Genomic DNA, 21,663 nt, shown 5'->3' with positions numbered 1-21,663 from the left:
AGAAGAGGCAAAGAAATCTTAGTTTTAAAGTGATCGCTCAAAACAAAATTACCCACACCCCATGAGAGGGATGCAAACACTATGGACACGCATTACGAGCAAAAGATTTTCATGGTCCCAAAGGACATGGAAAATGCGTCGATAAAGATGCCTCTCGGCCGCCGTTGCATAATGTAGCTCATCAGCCTATATGTACCTGATCCCACGCGAAAATAGCTGCAATGGTGGCCCAGTGCAACGTAACACCACGTCATATTAACTTTTACGACGCGTCCATTCCTGTGACACTCCTGACGTAATACTCCTGCAGCAAATCAACAAGCTGACGTGGCGCCTATCTGGCACCGCCACTACGTATACAGGAAATGGCAGGTGCGTTAAACCGTCTTCTGCACGCTACCGCTGTCTTTGTTTTTAAAGCGCTAACACCGCTGTAAAGCTGCCAAGGATCAGAAAATGTTTTACTAGAAGAAGCCCACAGCTCACGTCACGTTTGGTGATCTTGATGAAAGCGCAAAAAAAAAGTGTTTTGCAACACCTGTCGACAACAGAGCCTCTGGTGATCCCGCTATTTCGTAGTGTTTTAGCAGGAACTACATCAAGGCTCTCAAGAATGTGGTTATTTTAGTATAGAAAAGTATTGATACTATTACGTAACACGGTAACAGCTTTACAGCAGCAATACGAATTATGCTTGTGATTTTGACAACAAGAAACGCCCGAACATGAATGTCACGCAAATGTTTTCGTTAGCGGCCACTGGAACTTGGGAAGCCAGTTCAATCCAAGACTAGCGGGATTCCCTTAGGCCGATGGGTGTTTACGGTTATTTTAGTCTTGAATAGGGCTGCGATTGTAGAGAGATACTTCGTCGTCCGGCCGCATCGGATAGCTACGCACGATCTGGCGCGGATTCCCGGCACGACGTGTCAAGAAATTCGCGCTCTCATCATCCTCAAGAGGTAAGCCGAATGTCTCGTATTTCTGAGAAGCAGACAGAATATTCCGTAAACTTATTCTGCGGACGCTTGCTTCATTGCAAGTATGCTACAGTATATGTTATGCTTGGTTTGAAGCGTAACATGCGTAGCGACAGCGGTCTTCTTTCTCCGTCCAGAAAAGGAGAGCGACGGATTTAGCCGAAGGGTAGCCGAAGTTATGTTTACATTCTTACCGAGACCCATTAATTTATATTTGGTACAAATGACTATGTAAGCGATACGTAGAATGAACTGCACGTCTTGGTCAAGTACGGCACTGCAACTTGCCCCGCGAGAACCTATCGACATCCAGCAAGCGAATCATTGGGCTTTTTTTTTTAGCTGAGAACGCTGCCTATGGTGCGTTGCCAAAACGCCCGAAATAAATTTTTCACGTCTGCTACATGCATCGCACCCGTAAAGAACCCCGTAGCGAATTGTCTGTTACCGTTACGGCTGCTCCGTGAGGCGCAATTAGGGCCAGCAGCCAGTAGCAAAGTTCAGACTGTACGAGATGAAACAAAGCATTATCATTACGGGACATATATGACAGTTTTTACGTGCCTTAGTTTTTCGACTCGGTTTATGTGCAGTCTACCGCAAAAGTTTAGTGACCACGTGAGCGTACACGTGAAGCGGCCTCCGCGAAAATTCTGGTGCACCTGCAGTCGTTGAGAGAAGCTAGGCTGCAAATGCCTCTTGTTGTTGCCATATTATTTATTTTATATGTATCTTGATTACGCATGAATTCTTCGACAACCGTGGCGACGCGTTTTTCTCTTGAATGCAGTATCAATGGAAACTATATTGCTCATACCACCCACGTGCTGCTGGGCTAATATCACTTATCAAAACTTATTAAACCCCTAAGACACCCTTGAAGGGTTCGTCAGTATTGCCTGTTGTTGCTATGTAATATATTACTCTGACAATAAATCGATAAATTAGCTTGATATAAAGTTACATATACAAGCTCTGACAAGATCGCGGTGCGGAGAGAGTGCGGTAATCGTGGGGACGGACGAGCTAACCAAGTAAAGGCGGCAAGAGCCTCTTCAATGTATGTCCCCAACTTCACTGCGCAGCGGCGAGCAGAAAACAATCCAGTCACCCTAGTTTGGCATGGTCTGGTGTGATCCGTAGACATTTGCTCTCTGCTGTACAAACCACTGAAAAATTAAAATCGCAGCGTGCTTTCTTTAGCGAAACGCTTTTGTCTCGCCTTGCTTTTTGGTATGCCGGGATGCCTTGTTAATCCCGACGTGATGTTCTTATTTTATTCGCGTACAAAGCATAAGTTTGTGCTCGCCGACTACGGAAAAAGCAAATCATCAAGTATAGAGGAAAAGACAGCCGTATTTCACGGAGCTTAGTCGTGAATCGAGCATTCAGATCTACTCGAGCCTTTTTTAACTTGGCACACGTCGTCGATATCAGCTCACATTCTGCAATCAAACGAACTTCTCACTTTGTCTAACTTCTACCCGTCTAGACAATGGGCCAAATGCATAAGTTATCTGTAGTTCACATTGCTTTGATTTGCGCAGGTAACACTGATCAATAAAACTTTGCATTTGTAGTGACTCGAAACTAATAGTACTCTGGCATCGTTTGCAAAAGGCCTTAGACGCAGTGGAATCGTTGCCGTAATATGTGCACACCACAAGTATTCTGGTCTGTTCCCCATTGCACTTCGACGCGGACCAGTGGTCTAGTTTCAGAACATTTAAAAATTAATCCCTGAATCACACGTTTTCGCAGTGACAAACAACCTTGCCGAAGTGCTTCACAACTTGCAGTCGCAGAAAGCGTTCGGCATCCCACCCACCGCCGCGGAAGTCATCGTGGGCGTCCTGTAAAGTCGGGTTGCCGAAGCACATTAAGCGGTGCAGCACTCTGTTGCACCACTTACGTTGCATTGTCACCAAACAGACTGAGCAGCTCCAAGCGCAGTTCTGCCGTCGCAGTCGGCGTCACCGTGAGGTTCCCTATGAAGACCGAGGGCGACGACGGTTGCCGCGCGTCCTATGCTTATGCGCAAGTAAAATCATGCAAGGATAGCCGACGATCGCTGCTCGACCGAGAGGGGAAAGCCGGGAAGAAGCGTGCAGGCTTCCGGCGTGCACGAGGGACCCAACGTTGCGAAGCAGCGGAGGGAAGGAAGGGAGGGCAAGCGGCATTCGGTTCCGGCTGCAACAACGCATGTGGCGGTGCACGTGGCCGCGCGGCCGTATCTTAAGAGCGATCTGCGTCGGTGGCTCATAGCTTTGGGCGTACTGTGTGTTCTCGGCGCTTCACTTTGCGTTGAAGCGATAGAGCACTTATGTCACTTCGTTCGCTGCTGCTGCCGCGTTTCCTCACGCCAGCGTTTTGAGAGCTAGTTACCACGGTGATGGAGTGAGATGTTTGCTTGAGCGCGTGACACCATAGTTGTTTATTTAGTATGCTTGGCTATGTCTGCAAGATTTTAAGGCCCATAAAACTACTAACTTGCAATCGCAATCGATTCTTTGCCTTTCGGGCGAAACTGCGATTTTTTTCTGCTTCCCGGTTATGCAATAATCCACCGTTTTATCTAGTTCCATTGCCTCAGTGCATATCGTGGAGACATGCGCAGGATTTTAGCGCACTAGAACGAACGGTATAGCAGACTTTCATGGTTGCTTTACGCACCGCTGCGTTTTTTTATATCGAATGTCGACTGATTTCGGAGGCAATGTATGTGGTCTTGCTTTACTACCCAGCTTTTAGGCCCACGTTCCTGCAATGAGCACCGCAGCGAAAGATGAAAAAGAGTGTGATATCAAAAATGCCAGCAGCTGTCATGCGCACCCACACCCAGCCGCTCGATGCGTCCTCGTAACTGGTCTCAGCTGGACCAGTTTACTATCCTACTATCGTCTGCTCGCGTCAGTTGTCGCTCGAGCTTGTTTGGTTTGCTTGGTTTCGTCTCGTTGGCGGTTTTTTCGATTTTTATGGTTTGCGATTGTTCTGTAAGCTGCTTGTTTGCGCGACGCCAATTGTGTAGTACTTTATGGAAGCCACGCGGCACGAGCGATTACAATGGAACCTTTGATGAGTGATGTATAAAAACGGATGCGCTTGACCCGCAGATGATTTTATACGATCGACGTCTTTAGTACATGTCTGTCTCAAATTCTCCCTCAATATATCGCGAAATAACACTATAGAGTTGTGCTCAAGTTTCAAGTTAGGCAGTACCGTAATTGTCGGTGAATTGCTTTTTCACGCAGCGTCGTTCCTCAGGATAGAGCTCAGTCTCGTGCAATATCCGTGTCAAGAATGCACTAAACGAAGTGAGGATTTACCCCAACCAAATTTTCCATATCAAATTTAAGAGGCAGACAACGTGAGATACCAATTCCACAAAACAAGCACCTACATGTTATATGTACCGTTTTCTTGTTGACGTATCCATAATTGAAGTGGCACTTCTTTGAGTCCTGTAATGTTCTGTTTTCTCAGAGCACTACATACGGACAAGATGCACACACAGCGCTGTATGTCTGCATCATATTGTTCATGTCTAATGCGCTGGGAAAACATTAATTATGCAATTCCTACTATTCTAGCGCTCAACCTTCGTATCCTCTGAGCAGATCCACTTGCGTCTATTCTCCACCAGCGCAGCCAACAAAACAACAGCATAAAAGGCTGATAACGACCGTGTTTGCCATCCATCAAAACTCTGCAGATCTAACGCACTTATTTTATTCTATGTCCAATAAAGGTTTAGCGAAATGGTAAATATATAATATAGAATTACATCAAATGTGCACATTTCTGCTTGTTTTCAATCTATACGTGTTCTGTAATCTGATGCAATATTTACGCTTAGGTAGCGCGTAGGTCACATCAATTTTGTGAAATGTTTGCGATTATGAAGTACTGTTCGCAAGACGTGTGCGAACATGAAAACATCAGTTCTGGAGAAATTAAACTTTGGGACGTCGACATAGCGATCTCAAGACTACGAAGGCGATGTCCGATACTCCTGAAAGGAAGAGTAGTTATGCGAGGTGTATAGGGGCACAAAGAAATAGGGCACATTAATAAAGTGTGTCTAAAGCTTCTATGACATCGTGTTAGAATGGTGTATACCCTAAAACAAATCTATCAAAGTTGAAGGAAAAATTGGCCGCCACCTGTCTGCTGTGAACAGGGGTGCAAGCGAAGCTCGGGATCCGCGGCTCTTCGCTGTCGTAGCGCTTCGGCTTCTCGCTACCTCACGACAAGGTCGGCACGTCGACGAGCCCTTTCTCGGGCGATTTCCCGGCAACGTTCATCAACCGCCTCCTATTCTTCACCCGAACGCACTATGCATGGCCCACTCATGGTCCTTCTACGCAGCCTGCGTTTCGACAAAACGAATAAAGTGGGGCCTCGTCATCTGACTGCCGGGCCTGAACTGGAGGGAAACGGTGGGCGCCGAGGCGAGTGGACACGTGACCTCACCCTTTCAATTCTCCTCCTCCGGAGGGAGGGAACATCTGTGATTGGCTCACGCTTTGCGCAGTGTCTGCTTCTTCAGGCATATAAAGTCCCGCTTTATAGGGTCCGTATGATGAACCGACAGTGTCTGCAAAGGAATAATGTGATAAACATACGATGCAGACCGAGTGGTTACAAATGTAGAGGCAGATAAATAACTGTCTTTTGAGCGTTTGCAGATGTATCGGGATTCTGGAAATGTACTAATTTTGTAGGGAGACTTCAATTTTGTTTGCCGTGTGGTATACCGTGTAAAATGTTTGCCAGTGTGAGATAAAAGTGCGGAGGTCGTGAATATATTTGTTCATGACCACCACAACTCAGAAGATATCGGAAGTGTTGCAACTGATATTACGCGTCCGCAATTCACGCATCTTGAAAGCAGTAGCCATGCATGACTCGACAGCTGTACGCGTCCTGTTATTGCCTCGTTGGTAAAAAGGAAAACTGCTTTAGGTGGGTACTTTGGAAACTTAATACAATATTGCTGGAGGATGAGGGTTTCATTAAGGATGTAGATGAAAAGCTACCGAAGCTACTCGCAGTGCAATTTTTAAGCGTCGGTGTACAGTGGGAGGATATTAAGGAAGTAGTAAAAAAGAAAGCCAACTAAAGATGTGACACATTGCGGTATGAAGACAAACGAAACGAAACCTTCCCTCGAAAGCAACTTGGAGTTTCTTACGGGTATAGAATGCCTCCAACCAGGTACTCATACCAACAAATTGCCAAGCATAACAATTCAGTTGAAAAGATTGATGTAGACAAGTACACAGTGGCGGTTATTCGTTCACGGGCTGAGAAGCTGTGGGCCGGGTAAACGCCCACAAAACGTGAGTTATCGGACTAAAAAACGATATGCTTCTAATAAGGAAATACGACAAATAAGAAGCGGGCATGACGGTTCGACGTGCGGTAATGTTGTCGAACGCGTCGTGGCGGATTATTTCAATAAATTGCTCAGTCAGCCACGCACCGTTATAGGGGGCTTTAAAGCAGAATTTGTCGTTAGTGCGTGAGCTGGATGAAGAACGTGTCTGGAACAGCCGATTTCCGCGAAAAAAATGGAGGATGGAATAGATGCACTACCTGTTGGTAAGGCACCTGGCCCTGACGGCCTAGGAGTAGGCATTGTTTAAAACATTCAAAACAATATTAGCCTAGATTCTGCTCAGTTATCGCCGAATCGTATCAGGAAAAACATAAACCACTGTGCTTCACATCTTAGCAGATCGTTCTCATCCCAAGAACTGAGGCACTTGAAAAACGTCCGTTAGTGGGGTTTTATCGCCCGATAAGCCTTACCAACGTCGACTGTAATATATTTATGAAGCTGTTGGCCAAACGATTGCCGGGTCTGATAACGAGGCTGGTGGGCACGCATGTTCTGCCTTCGCTAACATTGCCGATGAGCAGTACCGAGACCTATCGCTGCGAGCACTCATCGAGCGTCTGCGCTCTACACCTACCGATGCATCCGTTCGCCGATATGTCGTCCAGGGCGGCATTCTGTACCTAAGGAACTTCCTCCCTGACGGATCTGATCTTCTTCTTGTCGTGCCAAAACATCTACGACAGACTGTGCTGTTTGATATGCATGACGCACCCACTGTACGACATCTTGGGGTAACCCGTACGTACGACCGCGTCCGCCGCCGCTTCTATTGACCTGGTCTTGCTCGCTCCGTCCGACGCCATGTTGCTGCCTGTGATCAGCACAGCAGATCAGCAACTGCCTGCGTCAGCAAACACCTCAGGTGCCACCTGCCGGTGATCTCCAGCCGATCACCGTCCCTGTGGAACCGTTCTTTTGTGTTGGATTAGACCTTCTCGGTCCCTTTCCCACGTCGTCCTCTGGGAACAAATGGGTAGCCGTCGCAACTGATTACGCCACCCGATACGCTATCACGCAGTCTCTCTCTATCAGTTGCGCCACTGACATCGCGGACTTTCTTTTGCGTGACATTATCTTGCTTCATGGCACCCCGCGACAGCTGCTTACTGACCGTGGTCGTAACTTCCTCTTGAAAGTTATCGCCGAAATTGTGCCTTCCTGCTCCATTCAACACAAGCTGACTACCTCATACCATCCTCAAACCAATAGTCTGACAGAGCGGTTAAACCGTACTCTTACCGATATGCTGTCCAAGTACGTTTCCAAAGACCACCACGACTGGGACATTGCCCTTCCTTATGTAACATTTGCGTACAATTCTTCCCGGCATGACACCGCCGGATTTTCTCCATTTTTTCTACTGTACGGTCGCGAACCCACCTTGCCCCTAGACACGGCACTTCCTCCTGCGGCGATCTCAACAAGCGAGTATGCGCGCGACGCTATTGCCCTCGACGACCATGCATGCCAGCTTGCCCGTACTCGACTGACGGCCTGGCAAACCGCTCAGCAGCGTCAGTACAACGCCCGCCACCATGACGTACAGTTTTCGCCTGGTGCGCTCGAGCTCCTGTGGTCGCTCTCTCGTCACGTCGGACTTTGAGAGAAGCTCCTTTTGCGATGCACAGGGCCCTACCGCGTGCTGGGCAAGGGGATGCCTGTGACGTACGAAATTGCTCCTGTGCGTTCAACCTCGTCCATTACTCTGGGATCTAGTGATGTTGTACACGTCAGTAGGCTCAAGACCTACTACACTCCTCCGAGTCTGGCGTTTAGTCGCTCCGCGACGGTGCTTTTACCGCCAGGGGTAGTGCTACGGAACAGTATTTGCCATCACAAAGAGGCGAGCAGGGTGAAGACGACGACGATTAGAGGCTAGCGCGGGCTGTTGCCTCTTGGCCAAGTACGGCGTATTTCCTTGTAAATATACTTATATATAGATTTTCGACTGCGTCTTCCTACGTAACAATATTTATGAAGCTGTTGGGCAAACAATTGCCGGGTCTGATAAGGAGGCTAATTGGCACGCATCAGACCTGTGGTATAAAGGGTTGAAGCATCGCCACAAACTTACACGTAGCTCGAAATGAGCTACATGTTGTGGTGTATTTGGGCACCGAGTGACTCCGGTGCAATTAGATCTCGCTAAGGCCTTCAACAGCGTTTCCCACGATCCTCTCTTCGCCATATTAGAGCATTCCAACGTAGGAACCGTAATAAGAGACGGTGCCAGGATGGCGTATGCTAACTGCTCAACACGCGTGACCTTAAACGGGGACCTGGCTGACAGCAAGTGCGGGCTTTTGTTAGGCACGAATGTCCACTGTCGGACCTGCTGTTCGCGGCCAACCTTGAGCCTCTGTGCAAGGCCGCCGAGAATAATGAACATATAACTGGTGTTAGGTTACAGTCAACACATATAAGAATTTTGGCGTATGTCGATGACATCGCCATATTTTAATCAAATAGAGATATTACTTGTCAGGCCGTAGATATAGGTCAAACGTTCTGCAAATACACCAGGGCGCAAATAAATTGGGATAACAGTTATGGATTCTGGCATGGGGGGTGTATGGGATAAAACGCCGGACAACTTCTCTCGACTTCGGTGGTCAGCCCCTGCAACAACGTATCTAGGCATGCCTCCCGATACTTATCCCAACCAGGAGCCGAAGTGGAAGACACAATGGACGAGAGCACAGGAAAAAGGCTAAATCATGGCAAGGGCGACAGCTGTACATGTTCTCGCGTGCCACAGTCTGTAAGCTATATCAGACCACCGCGATGTGGTATGCTCTGCTGTGTGCGTCGCGGATCAAGATCCAAAAAATTCACACTGTTTTCACAATTTTCATATGGGCGTCGACTTGAGGAACGAAGCAGCCGCACAAACTTTCTCTTGCCCGTAAAGAAAGGAGACCTTGGATTGGCACATTTCTTTGTGCGACAAGTTGTGTGGCGCTTTGTGTACCTTCGCGATCAGAATTTGTTCCTTGTACTTCCTTGAATCTGTGCAAGTGCTTTTATGTCTTCACATTCCAGGATTTGTACGCACGTGTGAAGCAATCCATGGTGCCGTTAAAGGTTACCTACGAGACGTCGTGCATGCGTACAGAATGTTGGATGTGCGGTTTTCAATGCAGCATCTCACCACTATTACTAGGAAAAAACTGCATACGGACCCAATAGACACTATGCTCCCTGTACAGATTTACCGTATGTCACACCGTGGATGAGCAGATGTCATATAAGGGTTAAAAGAATGCCTGCACACCCTTCAGTTAAAACTTTTTTTCTTTACGCTACACACTAATACATTATCAGTTCTCGACAGGAAAGTACCGAGCGCAGCGTTTTCAAGAAAGGAAACGCAAGCAAGGCAGATGACGGTTGTTGATGTGTAGCAAGATACGACCGAAAGGGTGTACATTTGTTGAGTGTAGTCGCATTTAACTCCCGCCCACATCTCTCCCGTATGTCATCTGCTCAAGCACCCGATCCAGACGCTCAAACTTCATTTGCCGAATATCAGTGTGTATAAAAGTTTGTAGCTTGCCTCAGCACCGCTTCAGACTCACGCATCAAGCTAGCTGAAGACCATCACGTTTGGTAAATGTTCAAAGCACAAGCTGGTTACATTGCAATACGCCCAAGCTACTTCATGAGCACTATATCCACCTTATGTCTGTTGCACAAGGGTAGCGAACCAATTATCACGCATATCTATTCACCTTGACATTCTCTGGGATTTGCGTGTGCATATCGTGGCAAAGCGTTTCTTCGAAGAAAAAAACCCAGTGCCCTTCCATTCTGTGAAGGATGACCAGCGAAGCTGTGTATGTGGGCTTCTTAATCGCGAACTGCACCTCCGCGGCAAGTCGGCCCGGCATTTCACTATCTTCGGGATCGTCCCACGTATGGGGAGTGTTTAACGCCTGCTTCACTTGCGCTGCATACCGGCCCGGTGTTGCACTATCTTCGGGATTGGCCCACGTATGGGGAGGGCCTAATGCCTGCGTGCCCTAAGCACCCGCAGGGGTGTCTGCGTCAGCAGGCGTTAGGTGTGTTGCTACACCACGTGCCCGAGCGCAGGAGGGTTGGACCCTCCCACGTGTAGCTGTGTGCGGCTTAGTCATGTCTGAGGAAAGGAGGATCCTAGTGGTTGAGCTGATGCCGGGTTTTCGGACCTTTAAGGTCCCCCGGAAGAGACAACACACCCCTTCGGCCTCACATGCACCTCCAGACTGACTTACCTGGAATAAATTGGCAGTCGCATTTTCGTGTTCGCCTCTTGAATCTTTTTGCTTTCACTCTCACTTTTTACCATTTTGCCTGTCTTCTATTCATTTCTTTTACCTTCCTATTTTCTGGGTGGCAAGGGTTAACCTTGTGTAATACATCCAGGCCATGAAAAAGTCCACTTGTCACAACGTTGGCTCCCGCTTTTGCCTTCTGCTCGTTTTGGTCATATCCTGTCTTGGATATATATATATATATATATATATATATATATATATATATATATATATATATATATATATATATATATATATATATATATATATATATATATATATATATATAGAATATGTTTATAGCGGGAACGTGCCGCTAGCGTACGCATCATAGAATAGGATAATCCTGTGACAATCCGGACAGGCCACCATTGGAATCTGAACCTGGCAATGTTTAACGCTGGAAGTTATCTAGTGAGGCGATTCTAGCAGTGCTATTGGAGGAATTAGAGGGCAGTAAATGGTATATAATAGGGCTCAGTGAAGTTAGGACAAATGAAGCATATACAGTGCTCAAAAGCGGGCACGTCCTGTGCTACCGGGGCGTAGCGGAGAGGCGAGAACTAGGAGTCGGGTTCCTCATTAATAAGAATATAGCTGGTAACGTACAGGAATTCTATAGCATGAACGAGAGGGTGGCATGTCTTGTTCTGAACCTTAATAAGAGGTACAAATTGAAGGTTGTACAGCTGTACGCCCCTAGATGCAGTCATGATGACCAGGAAGTCGAAAGCTTCTATGAAGACGTGGAATCGGTGATGGGTAAGGTCAAAACAAAATACACTGTACTAATGGGCGACTTCAATGCCAAGGTATGCAAGAAGTAGGCTGGAGACAAGGCAGTGGGGGAATATGGCATAGGCACTAGGAATAGCAGGGGAGAGTTATTAGTAGACTTTGCAGAACAGAATAAGATGCGAATAATGAATACCTTCTTCCGCAAGCGGGATAGCCGAAAGTGGACGTGGAGGAGCCCGAATGACGAGACTAGAAAAGAAATAGTCACACACATCATCATCATCATCATACCTGGCCGCAAAAGTATAAAAGGTAACGTAGCTGCTGACAAAAACTCTACGTCAGTAAGTTTCAGAGACAGATCGAAATGTCCCCATCTCTGCCACAGACATTAGTGTTTTCTACGTCGTAAACTGAGGAAACACTGGCAAGGAGAGTGGGATACCCAAACATTGAATAAGCTACACATAATAAAACCTAAACTAGGGACTTGGATAAGTGAGAAAACTGCACGGTGCCAGGAAATACTCGTTTCCCGATTAAGAATAGGACACACTTACGGTACTCGCTCTTAGCTCTTGATTGGAGGAATTCTCCGACATGTAGTAAGTGTGGCAATAACCTCACGGTGCTCAATATTCTTATTCAATGCACTGCAATAGAAGCAGAGAGGAAAAAGTATCTCCCTTGTGCGCATCCCAAAAATACATCTGTTCTCGGTATTGTAGGTAAATATGAACTAATGTCAGAGGGTAAGTACCGTCATTCAGTGGAACAAATTATACCTAACTTATCAATCTCGTGCATTTAAAAAAAAACATGCGTTATAGATTTGGCGTTCTAAATAATACACTACGCAGGTAACTCGTCTTTAAGTGATAAGTATTTTTCGTGAATTTTTCAAGGCATTTGGAGGAGGCGAAGAGGCGCAAGAAGCACACCCATTCCGCTTCCAAAAAGAAACCCACGCTTCCGAGTTTTCCTTTGTATCTGTATAAAGATAGGTGGAAATCGCTTCTGTATATTTGCATTTAAAGGCACATTTCCTAATGAAATTCATTTGAAATTTGCAGCACGAGCACCGACTGTTCGAATTAAAAAGCAGGTAGGTATGTTGCTTCTTCCAAAAGGTAACGAGTAAAAAAATTCATCTGTGATTCACGCTTGTTGCGTGCAATGTTTGCAAGTATGGAGACAAGCATTTCATGCGTAGGTAATGAATTATGAATGACGGGCGAGCTGAAGATTCACGACATGCTCGTCCACTTCGTCGCGTTCTTCTTCAATAGCCTCGTATGCGTGCGACAGTTCGGTTACTGCTCGAAGCAATACAACAATCTCGTCCTCCGAAGCCACCATCTTGTTCAAGCAGGCGATGGAGCAGACGACACTGAGTGAACGACAGCGTCGGCACGCTAGCGTCTACTGCCGGCTGTACAATTTTGCGAGGCTCGAATGGCCTCGGCCGCCTTGGGCTGCCTGAGACTTGCCGGAGACTTTTGTCCCACGGGACCACAATGCCAACATGACGTAATTTCCTTTCAGAGAGCTGCAGTCTGGCTACCCGAACAACGAAAATCGGAGGGCTCATTGCCAAGCCCCGCGTGACGAAAGCGGCCCCGTCAAAATTACCGCGGCTTACTTAGGCTTGTACGGGAGTGTTCCCGTTAGATTATACGGTAGCATGACGTAACGGACCAAGATGCGGGGAATTATGCTATCTAGGAGGCGCTAGTCAACAGTCTCAACGGGCTCGCTTGCCTTTGAGGAGTTCATAAATCGAAGGACCGGTAAGTGGCGTTCAATTGGTCATTTATGCTTTCGCATTCCCAACTGATAAGAAGCGCATAGGTGTCCTCGAAGTTTTTTCGATTCACGTTTTCTAGGACTATACAAATATAACAATTCCCTTCTAATGCACTGTGACGGTGTAATTATGTGTTCGATAGTTCATCCGTACTGAACAGTATAGAAGAAAAATAAGTAAATCATCATTGAAACATAGCATTTCCACAAAAATATATATTGGGAGTTGCAGGCGCGCCCAAACTGAACTAAATGAGGTACAAACAATTTTCACGCGGTCTCTCAAAGAGGCCGCTCTGATGAAGAAAAATTTGCAGCGATTGCTAAATAATTTCAGCGAGATACTCCGTACTTGTCATCTACGAAACTGTAAGCTCCTGTAAGTTCCAAAACCAGTATAATTTAGACTTATTTTGATGCTTCTATGTTTCGGTGTTTTATATTTTCGCAGGAAGTGATGGAACGACCACAGGTTTCGAACGCTTTTCTGGACGACGGTTTTTACATGGAGCTCCTGAACTCGGAAGTAGAGGATGTATCTGCACTAGCTAGAAGCCTAGTGGACTTCGGAACAGAGGACAGCGTGTCGAGCCTGCCACTACCTGTACACTGCACCGACAGCCAGACGAGAACCTGCCGCCTTCTCAAGCAGCTTCCAGCACTGAATGAACTGCTGTACTACATAGGGGCTGAATTGACTGAAGTCGCGCCGGGAAGAATTGCTGTCCGCTGCTACACAAGCTTCAACAATAATGAACAAATCAAGAGAGACCACCACATGGTGACAGCGATCATACTCCTCCACTGCATCGTCACTAGGCACCGCTGCGTCGACATACTTGAGGTATGCTTACAAGATGATTGTTACGTTGAGGTTCCCGCACATAATATAAAGAACGTTGACCCTGTAATTCCAACACAGTGATTCACATCATGCAATATACAGAGCAAATAGTTCATCAGTATTCCTTTCCACTGAGAGTTCGTCTCTACAGGAAAGAAGTTACCTACCGAACAGCGCAATATAGCAAATAAATATTTAGAATCTTGTTTTCTGAGCTCTCCGCAACAAACGTCGTTACAGCTTGTTAGCAGTCGTACTATCGGTTCTTGGTTAAATTTCTTTTCCATAAGGTGATGACTAACGATGCCACAATCTCACTGCAGCCATTGAAAGAATATATCATGCCATCGCCAATGACGCTGCTCGAGGTGCCCAGGCTGGAGCACCGACACCCCTTATACATTTATCGAGAGTAAACGCTGCAAAAGAGATTCGCAATCTCGCTCTCGCCATCGCGTTTGTTTACTGGCCATCGCTTAAACAGCCTCGACCAATCACTGACGCTTACATTACCGGCAAACCTTTCACGAAGTGACGCAACACTGCTGTGTCGGCTGTGTGTATGAGTAGCATTCGCTGACTCCTACAACTGTCGTATTGGAACGGCAGACTCGCCGATGTGCGCTAAGTGCAAGTGGGAGGAGATCATAACTCATCTTCTGTGCCACTGTTCACGCATGGATGACCAACGTCAGACTCTCCTGTGAACTGTGACCTTGACCAGGCAAGACGATAGGGCATTTGCAGAAGCAAAGGGCTTGGGAGCCTGGCTTCACATTTGATTAGCCCAGAAAGCCACTCGAGTGATTCTTCAGTACCTGAAGGCAACGGACGAGTGTCGGACTGCAGACGTGCTGCACCCAACTTCGCGTATGCGGAAGTGTGGTTGCTGATTTCCTCTCTCCTTCACTCCCCCGCCCTCCTCCCCACGCGTAAGCTGGCAAACTGGACTGTCTAGTTACCTTCCCTACTTTTTCTTGCTGCCTTCTATTACTACCTACCTTCCTTAAATCAGAATCTTGGGAGGCCAAAGTCAGCTTGCCGAAAATATACGTTGGGCATTATGAGGTTATGAACCATGCCTGGTAATGCTGGATATTATGCACACTTTCTGCATATAGATGCATGTAGATATAGATATAAAGGAGAACTTCATGCTAATCTCATGTCCTTTATATGCACCCTTTTCCTCTTAACCCATACATGTGTGTCCTAACCGTAGTCCATGCTTTTTGTTACTCAACACTCCCCACAATGTTATAGAAAAGCTTGAGGCTCCTAGCCAGCATTTATGAGGTGAATAATTATTGTCTGTACAAGCTGTGGTAAGTGTGTATTCGGTTGTTTCCTTGTGACGAAAGGTGCAACGTCGCGGACGCGCGGAATTTGAGAAGGGCGCTATGCCACTTCAGAAAAAGATAACAATATTGATCTAAATATAATTGTTTCTTGCTGAGACCATGATTACTTGTTTTTAAAAGATGAGATGCTTATACGACGGGGTACCTGTGCTGTGTAATAAAAAATTCGCCACATGCGGCGCGTCAAAAAGCGGCGTCCTATATATAGCACACTAGGCCAATTGGGTGAGATTTCGAGAGCATATAGTAATGGGTTTGCCGGATATGTTATGCAAATATACTAACGTAACGACGAATGCTTGTGTGTCACATAAACTACGTCGTTCCTTATTCTAAGGAGAGAATAGATTCCATGCTCAGGCTGTTGCAAACAAGGCTCCACAATGGCATGAAGACAATTTTGGACTAAACTGGCATTGTTGATCAGCTACCCTTATCCTTCTAGATTATTCGGTTCTAAAGTCACGCTGCGGCAATAAGTGATGAACAAATCGGACACCGATACAGCGCAAACATAAGCGACTTGCCGGACAGAAGGTTTTTTGGTGAAGCAGTAGGCGAAACTTTGTATGCAGTGACGGTAACTAGGTTATCATTGAGCCACCAGCGCAATGTGGAAAATTTTGTAGAAACTGACCACAAGCGTGATCTGAACGCGTTTTTCTATCACCCAGTCCTGAGGCACGCCAAATTGCGAAGCAGCCCTGACTGTAGCAGATATTTTGGAAAATATTTTCGCCAATGAAATGTCCACCTTTTTTGTAGATAGGGCGAAGTGCAATGCACTGCAACAAAATCAATGCGCACACAATTCATGGGATACAATGAAGTGCTTTGAGGCGCTCTCTTGTTGGCGTGCCTTTCCTAGACTGATAAGTACCGCTGAAACCTTATTCATTCAAGTAATTTTCAGAGCATGGCTGCCAGCTTTTCATTACCGAGATCTTTATGAATCTGTTTGGTAGCGGTTACAATGATACACCATTACCTGATTCAGTAGCGCATAAGGCTCCCGATGTCAAAAACAAACAAGTGGTAATGAGACAGAGAAAATATTGCGAAATTCATGGAAAAAGTAAGAACATTTTATAATCCGCGGATACATCCCTAACATCGTAAATTTGAGACACTTTACCAAATCATTGCAGTATACTGCACTCTATACAAGAAAAAGCTGGTATTGTTGGCTGCTTATTTTACCTTGTGTGTGTCAACAATGCGTTTTTAGCTGTCCAGGATGTGTGATAAATCTGACTTGCTTGAGTTGCAACGGTCACTAGCAGTCTCATACCAGAAGGCTTATCGCAATAAGTCGTTGCATGAAAAGTGGCAACAGAATTTGTAGAAAACAGAAAATTGATTTTGCCCATTCGCGAGCGCTTGACTTCACATGCAAAATATTTATTTTCACTGCCGTAATAAAACTAGCATGCATAGTAAAAATTCTGACCAGAGAATTTGTAAGAATTGTTGTATATTTTATACGCCTGATGAGGACGACATTGTCCTATATTTAGGACGGCAGAAGACCGGCAGTTACAGCAACAAATTATTACGAAAGAATGTTGTTTAGCATTCAAAGGCGTCAGAAACGCTTTCGATCAAAATGTACTAAATAATTATTCGCTATTTCGCCGGAAAGGCGAAGCGCCGATTGCGATAGCAAATTAGTAGATGACTGTATGAAGTAACGATAGCAGATTTATCGGCCGTATAAACTTATAAATATTCGCTTACTAACTGAATTAACAATAGAATACGTAAGCGTGACTCAACGAGGACGTAGAAAGACAGAGACAGCGCTGTCTTTGTGTGTCTGCTTCTTTCTACGTCCCTCTTCAGTCGCGCTTACACATTCTATAATTGATTCAAGCTAACTAACCCGTCAACGTGATTTAACCAAATTAACCAGCACGGCGTCACGCGCGCACAGGTAGACATGAGCACACATCACTCGATGACAACGGAAACTGTCAGTGAAAACGCCAGACTTAGGAATCGCGGCAGCAATAAGCGAATAGACATTCATTCATGTCTCGCTTCAGCACGTACGAAACGTCGAATGCACAGCGCATACGAAGCTATCAGCACTACGGGCATTCTGCAAAGCTCGCAGATAGCATTGAAGATGACGCCCACGCTGGCGTGCCCATTAGCCACGTCGCAGATCGCTTTCTCGACACGAGCACTGGCAATGCGTCCCTATGGCGTGAGCGAAAGCGTCTACTACGGCGTCCGCGATTCGCGGGGTCAACGCGGCAGTAGACGCCGCGGTTGTCTCCACTCTGTGCGGAGCGGCGGACGAGAAGCACATCGAGGCACAATAGCAGCCGCCGGAGAAGAACGCCCCTCCTCCCTCGCCTCACCCCCCTGCCTCGCGAGCCACAGTAGAGAGCACACATGCGAGCCGCGTTTTTCGCTCGCGCATGCGAGATTGCACCATGTTCGCCGGCTCACCCTCACACGCTTTCACTCATACGGAGCCTCACGGTGACGGCAGAAATACGCCTTGAGTGTCGATATAATTACAAATAAAATTTAACTCGGCAAAGTTTAGGCATATTCTCGAGCTGCTTATTACCCATCTCACATTGCCAATACTCGTGGTTAGGCTTTGGTGTTTCTCATTAAGTTGACAACATTTGAGATACTCGACTTATCGCATCCTCGGTCATTACCTTTGCGTGATATCTTGCATGATTCAACGGTAACTTCGCCATGGTAGATCAGGGTATACAGCATATATGATACTGCGACGAAGACTTCAATCAATCGCATTAAAGTGTGGCTAGCTTGTGTTGTGGTCAGCTAGTGGCCATGCCATTCTGCTGCGGAGCACGACGTCACGGGTTCAAGTCCCGACTTTTTAACTCTTTAAATCTGAACTTCGACGTTAATCCGGCCCATTTTGCTTTCTGAAATGCTAACGGAAAAAGAAATGCAAAAAAAGGGCCAGGTCCCGCGCACTGTGGGAATCGGTTTTATGCGAAGCAATGTGCTGGTACCTGATTACCCAGTATTGCTTCTGCAAAGCGTTACCAGGCGGACCAACGTGTTGCTGTAAATCCAGTTGCTGTGTGTGTGTATCGCAGACGAACGAGTGTATGACGTCTACAGCACGACGACGATCACGTTGAAGACGATCGTATGACGGCAATGGCACGATTTCTGCGGTAGACATTAACGCAAATTTAAACTTGCGAGTAGTTGGGTTGGACACCGGGACTCAATGGGAGTTAGGGCGAGACTGTGACGCGATTTGCAACTGAGTGCTCTACAGTCGTGCGTGGCCGTGTGTATGTCATGTGGTGTATGTGAACACAACGATGGTGCTTGTACTGCGGGGAAGAATTAAAGCGTACTTAACTTGGCATGATGAAGCCGGCACGGCATCGCACAGCTTTTACATATCCTTGTCTACTACGAGGAGAGTACTGGGGTATGTGGCCGATCGCGGAGATAGTACAGAATAGCAAAGCACCCTAAAGCGTCTTATGTCACGAAGAAACAAGAGACAGGGCATAGGGACTCACTAGCAAAATGTTTCAAAGAGTTGTCAGGCTTTTGGCAGAGATATGTGCGTGCGATTGTGGTTTGTGGTTAGTTGTGGACTGTTGCTCTGGATGAGCTTCAATTCCACTATCGGTCACACCGTAATTTTCTTTTCATTAAAGCGAGGTAAGACATAAATCTACCTACCTACCTACAGAAATGTGGCTAGGATAAGGTAAGAAATCGTTTGCGTCGGATATCTCCACAAGCTTATCTCGTTTATTTTATTCAATACATAGCTGTGCCATGTCGTAGTTAAGTTCGAATGCCGAAGGCAGTATATGTTCATCGCATGTGAACTGTGTCTGTTACGGTTGCCTGCCCCTGTCCACCGTTGTCGGTCACTTACTGCAGCATATTTTTTAGTTACTTCTTTGGTCTGGACCCATAAACCTTTGAGACGAAGAAGAGAGCAAACTGGAAATAGCCACCAGTAGGGACACTACTCGTGTCGGCTCTAGAAGACGAAAGGTACATAGAAAAATAATAGCGACTGAAGAACAGGAGAAGAAATTGGAGGGAGTATAAATACCGTAAAATGAGAGGGATAGGTGAGGATGTGAAGAATGCAAGCGTGAAACATGCATGGTCGTTATCAACTCAGGAGGCGTCGCTTACGTGCGGCAAATGATTTGCATATGAGCACACTAATTGGAGCAAGATGGGAGAATATAATCGGGTTTCAATATTTGTCACAATGAAAACAAATTGATAGAATGGCTCTTTGCGCTTAACCAATATATGCCTAGTGTCCTACATGTAGTACAGTTCTTCCGTTGGCAGTACCTCCTAACATTTATTGTGTAGAAGCTTGCATTTGGCAGCCGGTATCTAGGAGGTCATCTCTTCTCTGTGCAAACTTTGGTAAGTGTGTGTTAAATCGTTTCTACGTAATGGGCCTCTGCAACATCGTGAATATTGGGACTTGGTGAAGGGCACCACCTCATGGCAAGAACGTTACCAATAAGAATTGAAATGTAATAGATTGTTGCCGATAACGTGACTACATGTCCATAAGGGACTAAATGTACGCACGGAAAACTGTCTATTCTCTGTATTCTCTGTATTTCGTGACTTGCAGTATTTCAAACAGCATAATCCTATACGTAGGACACTAGGCAGATTAGGTGCGGTTTCGGGAACGTATAGTAATGGGGTATCAAACATCCTACCGCAGATAAACTAAAGCAACCGTGATTTGTTTCGGTCCTTTTAGGAGGGCAGATATTTTTGATCACGCTATTGCAAAGAAAAACCGCCCGCCCACCAAAGACTGAAGATAATTTTCAACCACATTGACACTCGTGATGAGGTGCACTCAGCACTCTCCCTTATTCCGCCTGGAAGTACGCCGTGGTAGTAACAGACGAACAAAGCAGTAATGGATAGGCCACGGGCATGAACTATTCGCCGGACAGCACTGTTATGGGTAAAGAAGTAGGCAAAGCTTTGTAACGTTGTGACGACTTGCTTGTCACTGAACCACCAGTAAAATGCCAAAGTATGCAGAAAGTAGGTGCTAGCATGACCTGAACGTGTTTTCTGAGACCTAGTCCTGCAACACGCTAATGCATCAAGATGCATCTCTGTCTGGAATAGATACATTCACAGTTTTTCGTAGACGATGTGGTCACTTTTCTTGCGCAGAACGCCAACTGTTATGGCCAGTATTATAACATATACTTGGAATGTGCATGAAATGTGCTTTCAGGTGCTCTTTTTTGTGCGTGTTTCCTAAACTGCTGCAGTCTTGGTGAACTTTGTTGAAGCAATTTTAAAATTATGGGCGCAAGGTTTTCGTTACCGAGTTGTGACTTTGCTGCGATCGTATATCGCTGCAAATGCCACAGTACTACTGCAATCACGTCTAACGCTCAGTGGGGGGAGCCCACGCACGTGGTAATAAAAGACTGGATAGAAAGTTACTTAAATGTCGTGGTCAGGAGTCGACGCTTTTCAGAATCATCCGGTATAATCTAACAAGGGTGGAGTCCAGAGGCTTAACGAAACCACTGAATCATACTGCACCGTTAAAGAGCAAGAAGCGGTATTATTTGATACTTGCATGCCTTCTTTATTTGTGTGAATGCGTACTAACACTACCGCGTAGAAAGTGATGACGCTGACCTGCTCACATTGGAAGAGTCCATAGCAGCCATGTACGAAAAAAATTATATCTAAGTCATTGCATTCAGGCAGCCAACAATATTTGCTGAAAACACAACATTGACTGGCCCGATTGGAGAAAATTGTGATTCTACACGACAGGCGAACTATCTGCTGCCAGTGTTATAAGAAAACTACAGTTCGTTGTGAGAAATGTGACACCACACATCGAAATGAATAACTTACACCCTTTCACTCTAATAAGGAATGTATTTGCCTCGTGGCCTCAATGTTAGAGATGAGTCCCCGAAAGTCTTTCAACAAAGTTCTTTAAGCACAAATCCCCCTCGAGCACTGGACGATTAACACACGGCGCAAACACGCGCCGCGCTGGCACGAAGCACACTTTGTTGGCCTCCAGTGCCGCCAACTCACATCGTGGTTTTGGCACGTAAAACCCCGTGGTATAATTAATTTTAATTAGGTGTACCCAATACATAATGCATACATTCATACATTCAATACATACGTTCTTTCAAAGGGGCGTTCTCAAACTTTTTAATTATGCTATTGA

The 21,663-nt window shown here is 46.1% G+C and overlaps 1 protein-coding gene across 3 annotated transcripts in view; it reads left to right on the top strand.

The window, feature by feature from the left end:
* Positions 1 to 810: 810 nt before the first annotated feature.
* The window catches only part of LOC126538307 (uncharacterized), a 75,715-nt gene continuing 54,862 nt past the window's right edge, over positions 811 to 21,663 (top strand). Inside the window, exons 1-2 of one of the 3 annotated variants that reach the window (XM_055074684.2) lie at positions 811 to 962; positions 13,678 to 14,070. In XM_055074684.2, coding sequence (XP_054930659.2) covers positions 13,684 to 14,070 — 387 coding nt within the window. In that variant the 5' untranslated portion in view covers positions 811 to 962; positions 13,678 to 13,683. The remainder of the gene's footprint in view (positions 963 to 13,677; positions 14,071 to 21,663) is intronic. The other 2 variants (XM_055074683.2, XM_055074682.2) reach the window with 2 other exon arrangements.

This window comes from Dermacentor andersoni, chromosome 4, assembly GCF_023375885.2.
Source record: "Dermacentor andersoni chromosome 4, qqDerAnde1_hic_scaffold, whole genome shotgun sequence".
Lineage (NCBI taxonomy): Eukaryota > Metazoa > Arthropoda > Arachnida > Ixodida > Ixodidae > Dermacentor > Dermacentor andersoni.
The sequence above is the reverse complement of the archived record's forward strand: the minus strand, read 5'-3'. Positions and strand labels throughout refer to the sequence as shown.